This window comes from Ascidiella aspersa, chromosome 9 (genome assembly GCF_963924565.1).
Source record: "Ascidiella aspersa chromosome 9, kaAscAspe10.2, whole genome shotgun sequence".
Taxonomy (NCBI): Eukaryota; Metazoa; Chordata; class Ascidiacea; order Phlebobranchia; family Ascidiidae; genus Ascidiella; species Ascidiella aspersa.
Window position 1 is genome coordinate 17,920,670 of NC_139455.1, and position 17,974 is coordinate 17,938,643.

Sequence of the window (17,974 nt, forward strand, 5' to 3'; positions counted from 1 at the left end):
AATATGCAAGCAAGTGCTGTAACTGTACATAAAGTAACGCAACAAACCAAAGCTCCCGAGAAAGCGAATAAATACAAAAAAATGCGTTTTTAGAAGCGCTCAAAAAGGGTATTTGGGGCTCGTTGCCCGATAGCACCAATACTTGATATTGCACGTGTTGCATATCGTCGCGTTACGAAACGCAGTGTAAAGGATATTTCGTGTCTTCGTAAATAAACAGCACTTGGGGTTAATTTTGTGTTGCGCGCTTCCTATAGACAAAACACGCAACGCATTTGCAACTGGCGTTAAATCTAAACAATCGTTTGCCACTGAATTTAGTTCCTTAGTAAAAAAGCACCTATACTTTTGCGACAGCATGGTTTCGTTTTAGTCGAGGGTTAGTCATTTGACTAAGTTTGTAATATTGAACAGTGAGGTGCTTTTATAGATGTACAACAATCACTCATATAGCATGCGTAAAGAAAATGTCCAAGCCACGAGCCAATCTAAAAACTATAGGCTCCTGTAGCATATTTATTAAAAGCGATTTTTTTGCCTTTTTGCTAGGCTTTTTGTACTTAGTTGGAGGACTCGTTTAGCTTTACTTTATTTTAAACGACTAAAAAAGGTTGCCGGTGAAATATTTCCATCATTTAACTAATCAGGCATGAAAAGTCTTAGGAATTATTCTAATACAAATCGTTAAATTCGCATATTATGATTGAGTAAACTCTACTTTAAAATTGCAGTAAACCAGTAACCACAGGGGCAAATCGTCGCAACTCGCAAGACATATATAACTCGAATTAAATTAGGTATAGCGCCTGATCACACGTCTCTGGTATAAACCCTTAGTTGTCGCATGCCCAAACAAGTGCCTGGTTTAGGCGACCGCATACAAAATGCTTTACGAAAAATAAACCGTCACTGGGCGGCGTTGGATCTTCCATAGCTCCGAAATTCGAAGGAAAAAAAAACTTGACGCGGGCTCAGATGGCTGTATACCTTCCCATGTACTTCAAGCAGAAGCCCTGTGGCCTGTCGTGCCCACTTAAATAGTTTGGTTTCTGCATTTGTTCCAGCAGGCTCATAATCTGGCTGGCGGTCTGTTGCGCTTCGGGGACTTCCTCGCCCGCGTCGAGGCGCGTAGTTTTGCCCGGGTGGGGCTCGGTGGTGGGTGAGCGCTCGCAGGGGCTTTCCCCGGACAGGGGGGCGTTGTCGGGGAGGATGTCGGGCCGTGACGCGATACGCTGTTTGACGTCATCGTCTTCGCTCATGTCTGGCCATTCGGAAGGCGAGGTTTCCGCGGATTCTGCGCGGAAAATGGCGGGTGAAGTTTTGCGTTGCTTTGATGAGTTAAAGCAGGGGTCGGCAATCTTTTTGGTCCTGCGGACCGGTTTGAAACTAAAAATTTTCCGCGGGCCGGCTTTAAAAACAACAAATGTTCAGTAAAGGTAACTTATTGCATCTTTTTTTTAATAAACTAATTAAAATGCATGTGCTTGTTTCTAAAACTTTCTTGCCTGAACGTCAAATAATAAATCATTTTGCAATGCATCTCATATGGCCACAGCACACTCGTTTGTTTTGAACCTCACCAGTGCTTAATACTAATTAAGACTTTTTATCATACCAATCAACCGTGGAGTATGTTTAAACGAAAGTTACTGTGTTTTGAATAGAAAACTACATTTAATTGTTGTTTGCCTTATTTTTAAGTTTCTTGGCATATTGCGTTCAGTTTGGGTTTAAATAAAATTTTAAATCTGGCAACCCTGCTACGGACCGGTGACGAACTCCTCGCGGACCGGCGGTTGCCGACCACTGAGTTAAAGGATGGCGATAATATTGGATCGTATGCGATACCCGACTAGTATTTATGTATGTTCGATAACAAGGTGGTAACTGTATCGATTCGATGCCATGTTGTGCATTTAAGTCATGACTTGCGACCCAATGCGTGTACAAACAAATGGTAAAAGCATATTTATAATAAAACTTTTGGAACTTATTGTTGTTCGAAGCGGCGTGCTTCTCAAGCTATTGGACTTGTAGATTTTTTTAGCGTACGCAATTATGTGTTCTGTTCGGGGGTAGGATTCTGTTGTGGAAACACGTATTAAGTTTTGATTATTTTGTTAGCAGTAATGAAGTTATTTTGATCAGAAGGCCGAAGGTTTGGCTCATGATGATATCGCGTACAAGTGTGTTGCACATATTGAGGACATTAGACCTAATAATAATTCATAATTCGACTTGTGTAGGTTGATAAATTGATACCGATCTGATGTTAGAAATTACGGTTAGAAAAAATCAACAATATATTTATACCTTGAAGTGATATGCTGTCGCTGATGAAGTTCGCTCCGGATTGCTTCTGTGGCGTCGAGGATAAATGCTGTTCAGCCTCGCTTTGCCTTCTTCTCTCTTTCGCGTTGACGAGAGTGCGCACGAGCGTTTGAAGTTTTTCAAGTTTTTGCTGCAAACAAAAAATAAAAGTAGATTACTTAATAAAACGTTACACAACAAAACAACGGTTGCTAACCATTTAAAATTGACACCCTCTTTAAAAACGTAGAGTTGTTAGCGTAAAGCGCCAAAAAGTTTGTATTTACACAGTAAATGCTGTAAAAACTAGTTATGCGGGACATGGTCTGCTATTTCGATCCTGGACTGGCCCCTGTCCACTGACCTATTTAATAAACCATTTGACTTCAAAACAGTTCTGTTATCAACTAAACTTGACTTGTGAGCTTACACGAGATTTATTGAAAGATTGGAATACAACCCAAACTGTTTTATGTTGCAATAATTAAGTTTAATAAGATGAAGCCAAATAAACCTGTATGGTGCAATAATTCGACTTTTGTTGGAATAAAACGAAATTGAATAGAAGGATTTTTTTGACAGATTTAAATCGTTCCTGTGCGACCACCTTGTTTACCCTTCGCGAACCATGTTTAGGCACCACTGTTTTAGGGAAACACTCGTTAAAACCTTCCAGCATTTAATGCGTAATTTATTTTGCGGTCGCACTAACAGCGGGAACACAAAAAAAGGCCTACAAGGCAGCAATATCTAAGCAGATTAATCTACAATATTATAGCATTACGACAACAAAACCATCTACAATACCATAGCATTACGACGACAAAACCATCTGCGATACAATAGCATTACGAGAAATTGGGTTAGGGTTAAAACTATACATGACCCACCTGCATAACTTCTCGTTCTTGAGCGATGGACGAAACGTACTCGTCCTTCTCGTGATGACGCTGCTTGAGCAGCTGACGTTGGTTGTGGTAGAGTGTGATGTACTCGCCTGACGGTTGAAAGAAACGAAACATTAAACACTTACCACACAATAGATAATGCGCCCTATAACCGAGAAATCTACTGGTAAAAACATCACGCGCTATTCTGGGTACAATCCCAGTTATATGGACAAGTTTTGGACATCATTGTATGTGAAATGCCGTACATTTATTCAATTCAGCGATATAAACTTGTTTTATATTTGAGTACCGTGAGAGGAAATTATTAAGATGGGTAATCTTAAATTAGTAAGTGTAAAAGTGTTTAAACTGTATGCAAGTTATTTGAAACGTTCAGTATTAAAGCATATAATAAGTTTTTTAGAGCACTCGTACAGCCCACATTACCACTCGTACAGCCCACAACACGCACATAACGTTGCATCCCCGGATGCCGACAATCTTGGGACCATCAAGCACTTTATCAAGCGCCTATCGTACATGTCGAGTTTCACAGTTTTGTAAGTAATCAACGATTCGAATTCTTTTGTGGGCTGCAAAAAGCCGACAAAAGTCGCTTTCCTAACGTAAATTTATTTATATCACACCGACAACGATTCTTTAAGTTCACTCTCCAATCAAACACGCAAGTTAAAAGCGTTGCCCATTTCGATCCATGTTGTTGTAGTTGAATTTTTGCCAGTTTTAAACGCTAGCCGTTATCTTACCGATGGTGTCGCACTCGTTTTGCAGCTGCAAATTGATGTGTTCGAGCTCCTCCACTTTGCTCAGGGCGTCCACCTTCTCCGTCATTACTTTGGTAAAGCGATCCTAGAGCAAAACCAAAAAAAAATTCATAAACTGACAGGTTTTGTCTATTCTACGAGAATATTTGGGATTCATTGAATGAATGCCAGTGACCAAAAATACTTAAAGTGTGGTGATACTTGGACAGCAGTGCCTTTTTATTAATTCAAACACGTCAAATGCACAAAGCAGAAACTTGCAATTGTCACCCGGCGATATTTCAAGCAATAACATTACGATGAAGGCTATGGATAAATTAGATTCTCCGACTGATGTACCAATTTCTTAGGCGCTGTTAAAGTTTTGTCACTGCAAAGAATTGACAGGCAACTAAAAGAGTACCAGTCAATGGTGAATTCTGTATCAGCTCTACCACGTTAGTAAATATTAAAATTAATCTCTCACCTTCTGCTTGGAGCAAAATTTACATTGTAATCGAACGGGCGTTACAAGATTTGCCACATATATATTTCAAATAATTGAGAAGATATTCACATAAAATTTATATATTTTCAAAGACCTAAATCGAACTGACGTTACAGCCATTACCACATATATATTTGAAATGATTTCTAAGCTATTCATATAAAATTTATTGGTATTCAAAGAACTAAAATTGGATCAGATGACATGTTTGGAATATACTTCGAAAACAAAACAGTATAAACGCAATGGCCAACAAAATAGCAAAAAGTTAAAAATAATTGTTTTACTACAGCGATTTCTAGACACTTAAATTAAGCTGCTCATAAAATAAATTTAAAAAGATTTTCGAAAATCATAGTTTTTCTTCAATCAAATCAAATCAAAGCCATTTAAATATTTGAAGACTTAGTGAAAACCTTACGTTACAATAATTAGCAACTCGAAGAAATATTGGAGTATATTTGCTAACTGGCTGAATCAAATATCTCGAGAAAAACCCACCTGAAGCAAGGACATGTTCTTGACCAACGACTCGTGTTCTTCCATTGACACTTCCTGGTCCGACGAAGGCCGGCTCTCGTTGTTTGTGGCTTCCTGCAATGCGGAGGACCTCTCCAGCGCTGTCTTCTGCTGTTCCAACCTCCGGACGAAGATCGACTTTTCCTCCTGGAGGTCAGCGATCGAGCGGTTCAACTGAGACACCTGGTGGTAAAATAATCAAAAATAGTGGTTTGGTGAGTTGCGTCAATATTAAAATTGTAGCTATTTTGGGTTAAGTAATACTAAAAGGCTTACATAATCCATATAAGCGTGGTCCAACTATGTTTAGTAGGGCGGGTCGCGAAAACACTTTTTTTTCAAATCCACCTGCCTCATATGGATTTTGATAGATAGACACCTAAAACCGTTGTATACGAAGTTCAAGCTCATTTGAACATGTATTGGTGTGAGGAAATCGAGATGAATTTTTGCCGAAAATCGCAAAATCGGGTAAAAATGCGAAAATTTAGGTTATGTTTAATCCATATTTTTTACTTGAAATTCATTTGCTATGACCTTATTCTTGTTTTTTAGACAGTTATGGAATATTTGAAGCAAGGTAGATCTGCAGAGATTACATTTTAATATTTATTTGCAGTAGTATTAAAAATTGGATTTTTGCAGAAAATCGCAAAATTTATAAAAAGGCAAAATTTTGGATTGCCTGCAAACTGTAGTTTTCAAATCAAACATGACTTTAAATTAATGTACGATTTACTCAATTGTCTGACCCCCTTCTTGCGAAACATTGTCCCAAAGTGAAACAAGTAAGTCTGTGACAGTTTTGGAAATTTCCGACTTATTCTTGGAAACATACTTTACGGGGAAACATTCCAAGGCGAATAAACGAGGTTTATTTAGTTTACAAGCTAGTTCTCGCTATGTCGTACGTGACCCAGCCAACGTAAGCGCGAAGTAACTTGAAGGCAAGTTTCCATGGCCTTTTCGAAATGCCACAGGTTCTTTTTTGTTTGTTGGTCGTTTTCATCCCCCTGGTTAACAACAGCACAAGGCCAGTTTATATCGGCGCTTTGAACGAAACTAAATATATCCATTGGTTTTTCGGATTCTTTAAAACTTTCCGACGACAATCCGAGTGTCAATCAAAACTCACCGTTGCTTTGTTGAAAAATCTTTACGGAGTTTTTCTTTGTGATTACCTGAAACTTTTTTGTTTGTTCCCGCATATCGCTTACTGCGCCTTTTGTTTTGCCTTGCGTCTCTACAACAGTAATATCTATTTTAAAATTGGTTTCGACACAATGTAAACAGAGCAGCTGGAAACCACCCTGCAATTTCTAACGCTCGAAGGTGGTGGCGTCTGTTGTATTTGGCTATAGAACCCAATCTTATCGATGTCGCCACACGAAGAATCAACATTACGTGAATAGGGCTTTTTTTTTAATTTTTCCCGATTTCAAGCTTCAAAGAAAAATACCGTCGAATGTATGTAAATTTGTAGGTATATATATATATAGGAAATGTTTTTTAAAACGAGACTCTATTGAATTTCGTGACGAGACAGCACGTGAAATACACGTCGGGCCTGTCATGGATGTAGGTTAATCGGCAAAGCGCATAGCAGTCAGTGGCGGACATTAGGTGTAACTGTTGGAAGTTGGACTATAGGTGCAATCAACAGTCATTATCGTTGACAATTAATTACAACTACAGCCACTTGTTAAGTCCCTGTAACATCGGCTCCGACAGATTTGGAATTCATAGCTAATATAATTGGCCCAAATGACTATTTTAAGATTTCTGTGTGATACAATAGTAGCAGCTTTCAAAAGCTATAGATTAGCAAAACGTCGTCATAAAACAGGTAACCGCGTTACTGAGGTTTAGGTTTTTAATCTGATCTAAACAATATTTCTTCTGAGTTTTAGTCAGCCTAAGCGTATTTGAAATTAAGTGTAACAATGGGAAATACTCACCGAATCTGTCGATCAATGATGCAAGCAAGGCAGGCCAGAAAAACAACCAGCCCGCAGTGAGGTTCGAGCCCACGACCTCCGGTCATACAGGACCTTTGGTCATACCGGGCCGTTGCTCTAGAAAAGAGTGAGCTATACACCGGCATAGAGAGGAGCGAGTCGAGAAACAACCATACGCTAATACCTGCTGCATTCTGTTAGTACAAGCAACTTCATATTGAAGGGAATCAACAGTACCGTATCATTCAATAAAAGACACACACATGTGGGTTTAATAACAACTGTGATCTAGCCCCTCAGAAGCTGTTTTTTGACCAACGATACGGAAGCCATTATCGTTTGTCAAAAAGCAGCTTACGAAGGGCTAGATCACAGTTGTTATTAAACACATATGTGTGAGTGTCTTAATTCCCTTCATTTATCAAAATAGCATTACTTAATTATAACCAGAAGAACTCAAAACGGAGACCCTGAATACAAAACTTCGTTCACTTAATCCAGCACTTGACTGAACTAAAACAATATAGGGCTGCTTATTGTCAATCGACAAAATTCGTTTTCGGTTGGTTTTACAATTCGTTAAATGTCTCAGATATTCCTTATTTTGTGTATAATAAAACTAAGATTCTGTTAGGCTTAATAGTACTACTACGAGACCCAAACAAACTGACGCAAACTCAGCGTATGACCACAATTTTTTTGTTTTAGTTTCACCATTATAGTTATTGGCGATAATGACAGGACAAGATAAAGACGAGAAGAAAACGTGGAAATATCAATTGTCGGGGTGCTTTCGCAACAAAACCCTCTGCATAAAAGCCTTTCTGCTCCCATGTGTATTGGCAGGTGAATAGACGAATAAGAAAGTTTGTTAAAAGTCACCTTAAATAGTTTATAGCCCGCAGACCAGTAGAGCCAACACGCGGTTCGCGAGCCACATGCCGTCATGGTCCAGTTTTATGCGGCTCTTTCGTTCGTTCTGTGTTTGAGATTTCTTAGGATGTACAATGTAGGCTACAGTTCCAACTTCTTTTGCTTAAGTTATTGATTATATTGTCGGTTCAAACTTATATTGTATGTTACTATATAAAATCAAGTCAATAAATTTTAGAAACTTCGACAGCGTGATGTTTTTTTTTAAGAAGTACTTAAACACCAATGATTCTATTGAATATATTATGTAATACGCAATAGTGTCAGTATGCAGCATTTTACAATAATATAACGGAGCAAGAAATGTATGTGTACGCATGGCGGATCTACGGTGCATAATGTCTCTTCGCGAAAACAGTTTTTGCCTATTTTACTACTTGAATATAAACAAACCTCATTTTGCACTTCCATATTGCCGTGGTAGGCCTACCCATTTTTTCTAAATAGAATAATTTTGCAAATTTAACCCAGGTAAAGCAAATAAGTGTTTTTTGCGGGCATAGTGGAGTTGTCATTATAATAGGCCCTACCCAATGAAAAATCAGAGATTTTTAATTCCTTGTTCGGATTTGCCCCTTAAATGTACAACAATAACTAAAACTAACGTGTGTTGTTTAGGGCAAACTGCTGAAGACACCAACCAGGGTTTCTTCGAGGAATGTTGTTTGGCCGCGCTTTGCTACCCTTGCGGCTCTTACTGCATGGCGATGACCAGACAGGCAACTAGAACTGAGAAAGGAATTGAAGTAAACTATTAATTTTTCCGAGAAAAAAAAATTAGTGTATTCGAAGGTTTTTAGTGTATACAGGGAAAACTTTTGATTCGATCCAAAGAATGTTTTACTGTAACAATCCGAATTTGCTTCACTACTTCGGTGAAAATTGAATGAATAACTTTTCCAGCTATTGTTTTCTTAACGAAATATTTATGGGGCAAATACTAAAAAATCCTTTTTAATATTTATGCTCAAATTAAGACCTATCTTGGATTTGTAAGAAAAAAAATTATTTTTTTTTAACTTTTGTCATCACTATATCCATTCGAAATTTATCAAACTTTCTTAGACAAATTCGTGGAAAATGAATTTGAAATTCACATAAGCTACAAGCATTTTTCTATTTTCTACCTTCAGGGCACGTTCGCAGATGATTGTCTTGCATCGTTGTGCTGTCCTTGCTGCACTCTTGTACAAATTAGAATGGTGAGAAATAAATGCATCAGAAGTAGTAATATTAAAAACCAACTTGTGTAACCGATGTCAAGCCACGTTATTTCAACACTATACAAAATAAATTTAAGTGTGACAACAAAAATACAGTTATTTTGAATTATTAGCATAATAAATAATAATAATTAAACACCATTGTCAGGTAACGAGGTACTGCGTAAAATCTGAACTTAACAAAAAAGTTTACAAATACCCAATAATAGTAGTCGGTTGAAGAACTTTTTTTATTTATACATTATATTAAAAGGTACCGTAGGCTTATTTATAGATTTACCAAGATGTCATTGTAATCCGTTAATTTTGTTTGTGAATTGCAGGAACTCGAGCACAAAGAACAACGTATTGAGCGAAGTTAAAGGCCGGGAAAAATGAGTTCGTAGATGATCTGGTTTTAAGATCGTTTTACCCTACTTTGTAGAAATGCCACGAATTTATTTATTTTCTGTAGCTTCTTTAACAGACAAGTGTGAAGTTTTCTTGTTTTATAGATTAATTTTTATTTGTTTCTTTACCTTCGCCGAGCTGGTTAGTTTTTTTTCGTACTGAAACCTTGCATGCTATTGTGCTGAAATCTTTCCCATTTTTTCTCTTGTATTAAGTGCGAAATGCAATGTCGTGTGCACTCTAAATGTTTGTTTTTATGATGATCAGGTACGACCAATGGTAAAGGTATATAGGAAAGGTGTGACAGTATAGGCAAGCTTTCCTATATTCTGGACGTTAACCAGAGCTATATATAAATCTTTGGAGATTTGTTTCAGAACCGTTACAAAAAAGTACGTTGATTAAGATTGTTTGAACAAGAGGTAACGCTAGTTTGCTCAGTAAACAAAATTAAATAAAACTCAACTTGAACTTTAGTTATTTTACATAGGATTAGGTGTTATTCCGCGAAATTTCGTTGGCTAAAAGTAGTGCTTCGCTTGGAATCCGGGTAGCCCACTTTCTTGCAAAACAACAATAGATTGCAAATTACTGGCGTTAATAGAACATTGCTATTAATAAAATGTTATTTGGAAAGGTTTTGCTGCTTCAAACGTCTGGGTCTCATTTCGACGCTAGGCAGATGAATGGCAACAATGACCTTATTGGAATTTGCCTCAAAGAAAGGTCTTCATTTGCTTAGTTATTAACATTTGTGCACCGTGGATGGATGTGTGTGCCTTTTATACAAGAATCCACAATTGCAAGCAACTATCGTTTTTTTTGGCAAACCATCTTCGTTCATGCACCACATTGTAAACCTATAGCGGTAAACTTGCGACACTAAAAGCAACACAACTTATAGTCTTCTAAGATGAGCGTTGTAATTTCAAAACAAAAACGTTCTTCACTACAGCTGCTAAACAAAATGCCCTGTATCAGGGATGGCGAACCTTTTCATCGCGCGAGTACAAACACGACCTTAATCCTTACAAAATGCTCAAGTGGGTCATGTATTTAGTTATTTGCTTATTTTATGCGAAACTTTGATGTTGCGTGGGTTCAAGTGTTATCGTCTCGGTTGGTAACCAAGGTTTTCATACGATTTCCAAATTCGGATTCTCACAGACATTGAAACCTAAATAGTTAACAAATGCTACAGCAATTTTTATGGGCTTACAGGAATTCAGTAGAAAGCTTTTCAGCATGGTTTATCCAGGATTTTCAGAATTTTTTAGTCTGCGAGCTCTTACTTTCCAGTTTCCCTTATTAAAGGATCGCCACGTTTTACAGCGATAAACAAAATGCGTTTAGTGTATGCTTTTTGCGCGCATTTGTTGAAAAGCAGTTAACGTACCGTACACCTACTTTCTTTGCACGACCCACAGATGGGCAACCACGATTTAAATAGTAAGGCTACATAGCGAAAAACTTATTTTTAAATTTATCATTTCCTGAAAATGATTGATAACTTGTCTGTATTTCTACAGGAACAAGTGGGTCCTTAAAAATCTGTGGTGGGTCACAAAAGTGGTTCGCCATCTCTGCCCTATATCGAAGAAAATACTCAAGAAGACTGCCACAAGCGACAACTTTTCAGGACACCGGATCTTCTAATAGCAAGAATAACAAGTATATAATATTAATAACAGCAAAGGCAATAAATTTTCGAAATATGCAAGCAAGTGCTGTAACTGTACACAAAGTAACGCAACAAACCAAAGCTCCCGAGAAAGCGAATAAATACAAAAAAATGCGACTTAGAAGCGCTCAAAAAGGGCATTTGGGGCTCGTTGCCCGATAGCACCAATACTTGAATGATATTGCACGTGTTGCATATCGTCGCGTTACGAAACGCAGTTTAAAGGATATTTCGTGTCTGTAAATAAACAGCACTTGGGGTTAATTTTGTGTTGCGCGCTTCCTATAGACAAAACACGCAACGCATTTGCAACTGGCGGCAAATCTAAACAATCGTTTGCCACTGAATTTAGTTCCTTAGTAAAAAAGCACCTATACTTTACATGAGCGATTGGGTTTGCGACAGCATGGTTTCGTTCTAGTCGAGGGTTAGCAATTTGACTAAGTTTGTAATATTGAACAGTGAGGTGCTTTCATAGATGTACAACAATCACTCATATAGCATGCGTAAAGAAAATGTCCAAGCCACGAGCCAATCTAAAAACTATAGGCTCCTTATTATATTTATTAAAAGCGATTCTTTTGCCTTTTTGCTAGGCTTTTTGTACTTAGTTGGAGGAGTCGTTAGCTTTACTTTATTTTAAACGACTAAAAAAGATTGTCGGTGAAATATTTCCATCATTTAACTGTTGATAACCAAGCAAAGTCTTAGGAATTATTCTAATACAAATCGTTAAATTCGCATATTATGATTGAGTAAACTCTACTTTTAAATTGCAGTAAACCAGTAACCACAGGGGCAAATCGTCGCAACTCGCAAGACATATATAACTCGAATTAAATTATGTATAGCGCCTGATCACACGTCTCTGGTATAAACCCTTAGTTGTCGCATGCCCAAACAAGTGCCTGGTTTAGGCGACCGCATACAAAATGCTTTACGAAAAATAAACCGTCACTGGGCGGCGTTGAATCTTCCATAGCTCCGAAATTCGGAGGAAAAAAACTAGGCGCCCGGCTCAGATGGCGGTATACCTTCCCATGTACTTCAAGCAGAAGCCCTGTGGCCTGTCGTGCCCACTTAAATAGTTTGGTTTCTGCATTTGTTCCAGCAAGCTCATAATCTGGCTGGCGGTCTGTTGCGCTTCGGGGACTTCCCCGCCCGCGTCGAGGCGCGTCGTTTTGCCCGGGTGGGGCTCGGAGGTGGGTGAGCGCTCGCAGGGGCTTTCCCCGGACAGGGGAGCGTTGTCGGGGAGGATGTCGGGCCGCGACGCAATACGCTGTCTGACCTCATCGTCTTCGCTCATGTCTGGCCAATCGGAAGGCGAGGTTTCCGCGGTTTCTGCGCGGAAAATGGCGGGTGAAGTTTTGCGTTGCTTTGATGAGTTAAAGCAGTGGTTCTCAAACTGGGGCCCGCGAGCCAATTTTCTGGGACCGCGAAGCACCTAACAAAAATCAACTAGACCTCCTGAAGGAGAACATTTTAATTTCAACGTGTTTGCGCTAGTCATCGAAAGCTACGATTAGTTGTTCATTCACGTGATTGCATGCTTTGAGCTGAATTGTGCATTGTGACGTCATAATGGAGCGTTGTGCTAATAAGAATTACGTTTCCAGAGCTTGCTGTGCTGCCATTGTGGGTTGTACGGTCGCGGTTTAAAACTTATCGTGATTGCTTCGCTCAAATAAAGTGATTTCGTTAGCGTTACAATAGTAAATACGGGATCAACAAGCCTACCTAAGACTGTATGTGCACCCGTCTAATTCTAACGTGTTATTTTATGTTTATTTATGTGTATTTTTAAGGGGACCGCGAGCAACTGAAAAAATTGCTAGGGGACCGTTGCGTAATTTTTTAGAATTTGAGAACCACTGAGTTAAAGGATGGCGATAATATTGGGTCGTATGCGATACCCGACGTGATAGTATTTATGTTTGTTCTATAACAAGGTGGTAACTGTATCGATCTGATGCCATATTAAGTTGTGTATTTAAGTTTAAGTCATGACTTGCGACCCAATGCGTGTACAAACAAATGGTAAAAGCATATGTATAACTTATTGTTGTTCGAAGCGGCGTGCTTCTCAAGCTATTGGACTTGTAGATTTTTTTAGCGTACGCAATTATGTGTTCTGTTCGAAGGTAGGATTCTGTTGTGGAACACGTTTTAAGCTTTGATTATTTTGTTAGCACTAATGAAGTTATTTCGATCAGAAGGCCGAAGGTTTGGCTCATGATATCGCGTATAAGTGTGTTGCACATATTGGAGACATTAGACCTGATAATTCATAATTCGACTTGTGTAGGTTGATAAATTGATACCGATCTGAAGTTAGAAATTACGTTTAGAAAAAAACAACAATATATTTTATACCTTGAAGTGATATGCTGTCGCTGGTGAAGTTCGCTCCGGATTGCTTCTGTGGCGTCGAGGATAAATGCTGTTCAGCCTCGCTTTGCCTTCTTCTCTCTTTCGCGTTGACGAGAGTGCGCACGAGCGTTTGGAGTTTTTCAAGTTTTTGCTGCAAACAAAAAATAAAAGTAAATTAATTAATAAAACGTTACACCACAAGACAACGGTTGCTAACCATTTAAAATTGACACCACTTTAAAAACGTAGAGAGCGCGAAAAAGTTTATATTTACACAGTAAATGCTGTAAAAACTAGTTATGCGGGACATGGTCTGCTACTTCTACCCAGGACTGGCCCCTGTCCATTGAACTATTTAATAAACCATTTGACTTCAAAACAGTTCTGTTATCAACTAAACTTGACTTGTGAACTTACACGAGATTTATTGAAAGATTGGAATACAACCCAAACTGTTTTATGTTGCAATAATTAAGTTTAATAAGATGAAGCCAAACAAACCTGTATGGTGCAATAATTCGGCTTTCGTTGGAATAAAACGAAATTGAACAGAAGGATTTTTTTACATATTTAAATCGTTCCTATGCGACCCACTTGTTGACCCTTCGCGAACCATGTTTAGGCACCACTGTTTTAGGGAACACTCGATAAAACCTTCCAGCATTTCATGCGTAATTTATTTTGCGGTCGCACTAACAGCGGGAACACAAAATAAGACCTACAAGGCAGCAATATCTTAAGCAGATTAATCTACAATACCATAGCATTCCGACGACAAAACCATCGACAATACCATAGCATTCCGACGACAAAACCATATGCAATACCATAGCATTCCGACGACAAAACCATCGACAATACCATAGCATTACGACGACAAAACCATCTGCAATACCATAGCATTACGACGACAAAACCATCGACAATACCATAGCATTCCGACGACAAAACCATCGACAATACCATAGCATTCCGACGACAAAACCATCTGCAATACCATAGCATTACGACGACAAAACCATCTGCAATACCATAGCATTACGACGACAAAACCATCGACAATACCATAGCATTCCGACGACAAAACCATATGCAATACCATGGCATTACGACGACAAAACCATCTGCAATACCATAGCATTACGACGACAAAACCATCGACAATACCATAGCATTCCGACGACAAAACCATCTGCAATACCATAGCATTACGACGACAAAACCATCTGCAATACCATAGCATTACGACGACAAAACCATCGACAATACCATAGCATTCCGACGACAAAACCATATGCAATACCATGGCATTACGACGACAAAACCATCTGCAATACCATAGCATTACGAGAAATTGGGTTAGGGTTAAAACTATACATGACCCACCTGCATAACTTCTCGTTCTTGAGCGATGGACGAAACGTACTCGTCCTTCTCGTGATGACGCTGCTTGAGCAGCTGACGTTGGTTGTGGTAGAGTGTGATGTACTCGCCTGACGGTTGAAAGAAACGAAACATTAAACACTTACCACACCATAGATAATGTGTCCTAAAACCAAGAAATCTACTGGAAAATCTACTGGTAAAAACATCACGCGCTATTCTGGGTACAATCCCAGTTATATGGACAAGTTGTGGACATCATTGTATGTGAAATGCCGTACAGTTATTCAATTCAGCGATATAAACTTGTTTTATATTTGAGTACCGTGAGAGGAAATTATTGAGATGGGTAATCTTAAATTAGTAAGTGTAAAAGTGTTTAAACTGTATGCAATTTATTTGAAACGTTCAGTATTAAGGCATATAATAAGTTTTTTAGAGCACTCGTACAGCCCACATTGAGTGTGGCCCGCGAACAATACGCACATAACGTTGTATCCCCGGATGCTGACAATCTTGGGACCATCAAGCACTTTATCAAGCGCCTATCGTACATGTCGAGTTTCACAGTTTTGTATTGAATCAACGATTCGAATTCTTTTGTGGGCTGCAAAAAGCCGACAAAAGTCGCTTTCCTAACGTAAATTTATTTATATCACACCGACAACGATTCTGTAAGTTCACTCTCCAATCAAACACGCAAGTTAAAAACGTTGCCCATTTCGATCCATGTTGTTGTAGTTGAATTTTTGCCAGTTTTAAACGCTAGCCGTTATCTTACCGATGGTGTCGCACTCGTTTTGCAGCTGCAAATTGATGTGTTCGAGCTCCTCCACTTTGCTTAGGGCGTCCACCTTCTCCGTCATTACTTTAGTAAAGCGATCCTAGAGCAAAAGCAAAAAATTTTCATAAACTGACAGGTTTTGTCTATTCTATGAGAAGATTTGGGATTCATTGAATGAATGCCAGTGACCAAAAATACTTAAAGTGTGGTGATACTTGGACAGCTTAGTGCCTTTTTATTAATTCAAACACGTCAAATGCACGAAGCACGAATTAGAACGCAAAAACTTGCAATTGTCACCCGGCGATATTTCACGCAATAACATTACGATGAAGACTATAGACAAATTAGATTCGACTGAAGTACCAATTTCTTAGGCGCTGTTAAAGTTTTGTCACTGCAAAGAATTGAACAACAACTAAAAGAGTACCAGTCAATGCTGAATTCTGTATCAGCTCTACCACGTTAGTAAATATTAAAATAAATCTCAACAGTATAAACGCAATGGCCAACAAAATAGCAAAAAGTTAAAAATAATTGTTTTACTACAGCGATTTCTAGACACTTAAATTAAGCTGCTCATAAAATAAATTTAAAAAGATTTTCGAAAATCATAGTTTTTCTTCAATCAAATCAAAGCCATTTAAATATTTGAAGACTTAGTGAAACCTTACGTTACAATAATTAGCAACTCGAAGAGCTATTGGAGTATATTTGCTAACTGGCTGAATCAAATATCTCGAGAAAAACCCACCTGAAGCAAGGACATGTTCTTGACCAACGACTCGTGTTCTTCCATTGACACTTCCAGGTCCGGCGAAGGCCGGCTCTCGTTGTTTGCGGATTCCTGCAATGCGGAGGACCTCTCCAGCTCTGTCTTCTGCTGTTCCAACCTCCGGACGAAGATCGACTTTTCCTCCTGGAGGTCAGCGATCGAGCGGTTCAACTGAGACACCTGGTGGTAAAATAATCAAAAATAGTGGTTTGGTGTGTTGCGTAAACATTAAAATTGTAGCTATTTTGGGTTAAGTAATACTACAAGGCTTACATAATCCATATAATCGTGGTCCAACTATGTTTAGTAGGGCGGGTCGCGAAAACACTTTTTTTTCAAATCCACCTGCCTCATATGGATTTTGATAGATAGACACCTAAAACCGTTGTATACGAAGTTTAAGCTCATTTGAACATGTATTGGTGTGAGGAAATCGAGATGAATTTTTGCCAAAAATCGCAAAATCGGGTAAAAATGCGAAAATTTAGGTTATGTTTATTACATATTTTTTACTTGAAATTCATTTGCTATGACCTTATTCTTGTTTTTTAGACAGTTATGGAATATTTGAAGCAAGGTAGATCTGCAGAGATTACATTTTAATATTTATTTGCAGTAGTATTAAAAATTGGATTTTTGCAGAAAATCGCAAAATTTATAAAAAGGCAAAATTTTGGATTGCCTGCAAACTGTAGTTTTCAAATCAAACATGACTTTAAATTAATGTACGATTTACTCAATTGTCTGACCCCCTTCTTGCGAAACACTGTCCCAAAGTGAAACAAGTAAGTCTGTGACAGTTTTGGAAATTACCGACTTATTCTTGGAAACATACTTTACGGGGAAACATTCCAAGGCGAATAAACGAGGTTTATTTAGTTTACAAGCTAGTTCTCGCTATGTCGTACGTGACCCAGCCAACGTAAGCGCGAAGTAACTTGAAGGCAATTTTCCATGGCCTTTTCGAAATGCCACAGGTTCTTTTTTGTTTGTCGGTCGTTTTCATCCCCCTGGTTAACAACAGCACAAGGCCAGTTTATATCAGCGCTTTGAACGAAACTAAATATATCCATTGGTTTTTCGGATTCTTTAAAACTTTCCGACGACAATCCGAGTGTCAATCAAAACTCACCGTTGCTTTGTTGAAAAATCTTTACGGAGTTTTCCTTTGTGATTACCTGAAACTTTTTTGTTTGTTCGTAGCCCGCAGATCGCTTACTACGCCTTTTGTTTTGCCTTGCGTCTCTACAACAGTAATATCTATTTTAAAATTGGTTTCGACACAATGTTAACAGAGCAGCTGGAAACCACCCTGCAATTTCTAACGCTCGAAGGTTGTGGCGTTTGTTGTATTTGGCTATAGAACCCAATCTTATCGATGTCGCCACACGAAGAATCAACATTACGTGAATAGGGCTTTTTTTTTTAATTTTTCTCGATTTCAAGCTTCAAAGAAAAATACCGTCGAATGTATGTAAATTTGTAG

The 17,974-nt window shown here is 38.5% G+C and overlaps 1 protein-coding gene across 1 annotated transcript; it reads right to left on the minus strand.

Annotated features, from left to right (window-relative positions):
- Positions 1-12,194: 12,194 nt before the first annotated feature.
- Positions 12,195-16,770, minus strand: LOC146133359 (uncharacterized). The gene is made up of 6 exons (XM_083397719.1): positions 16,762-16,770; positions 16,468-16,668; positions 15,711-15,813; positions 14,933-15,039; positions 13,550-13,697; positions 12,195-12,517 (listed from the first exon to the last, which is right to left on the minus strand). Exons 1-6 carry the CDS (start codon positions 16,768-16,770, stop codon positions 12,195-12,197), a joined length of 891 nt encoding a protein of 296 aa, XP_083253845.1.
- Positions 16,771-17,974: the final 1,204 nt, after the last annotated feature.

Bases quoted from the DNA above. Each gene is read 5' to 3' on its own strand.
- LOC146133359 (XM_083397719.1), bottom strand. The intron at 15,040-15,710 runs GTAAGATAACGG...TTCAACCGTCAG, and splicing joins AAACGAGTGCGACACCATCG to GCGAGTACATCACACTCTAC. The intron at 13,698-14,932 runs GTGGGTCATGTA...TTTTGTTTGCAG, and splicing joins AAGAACGAGAAGTTATGCAG to CAAAAACTTGAAAAACTCCA.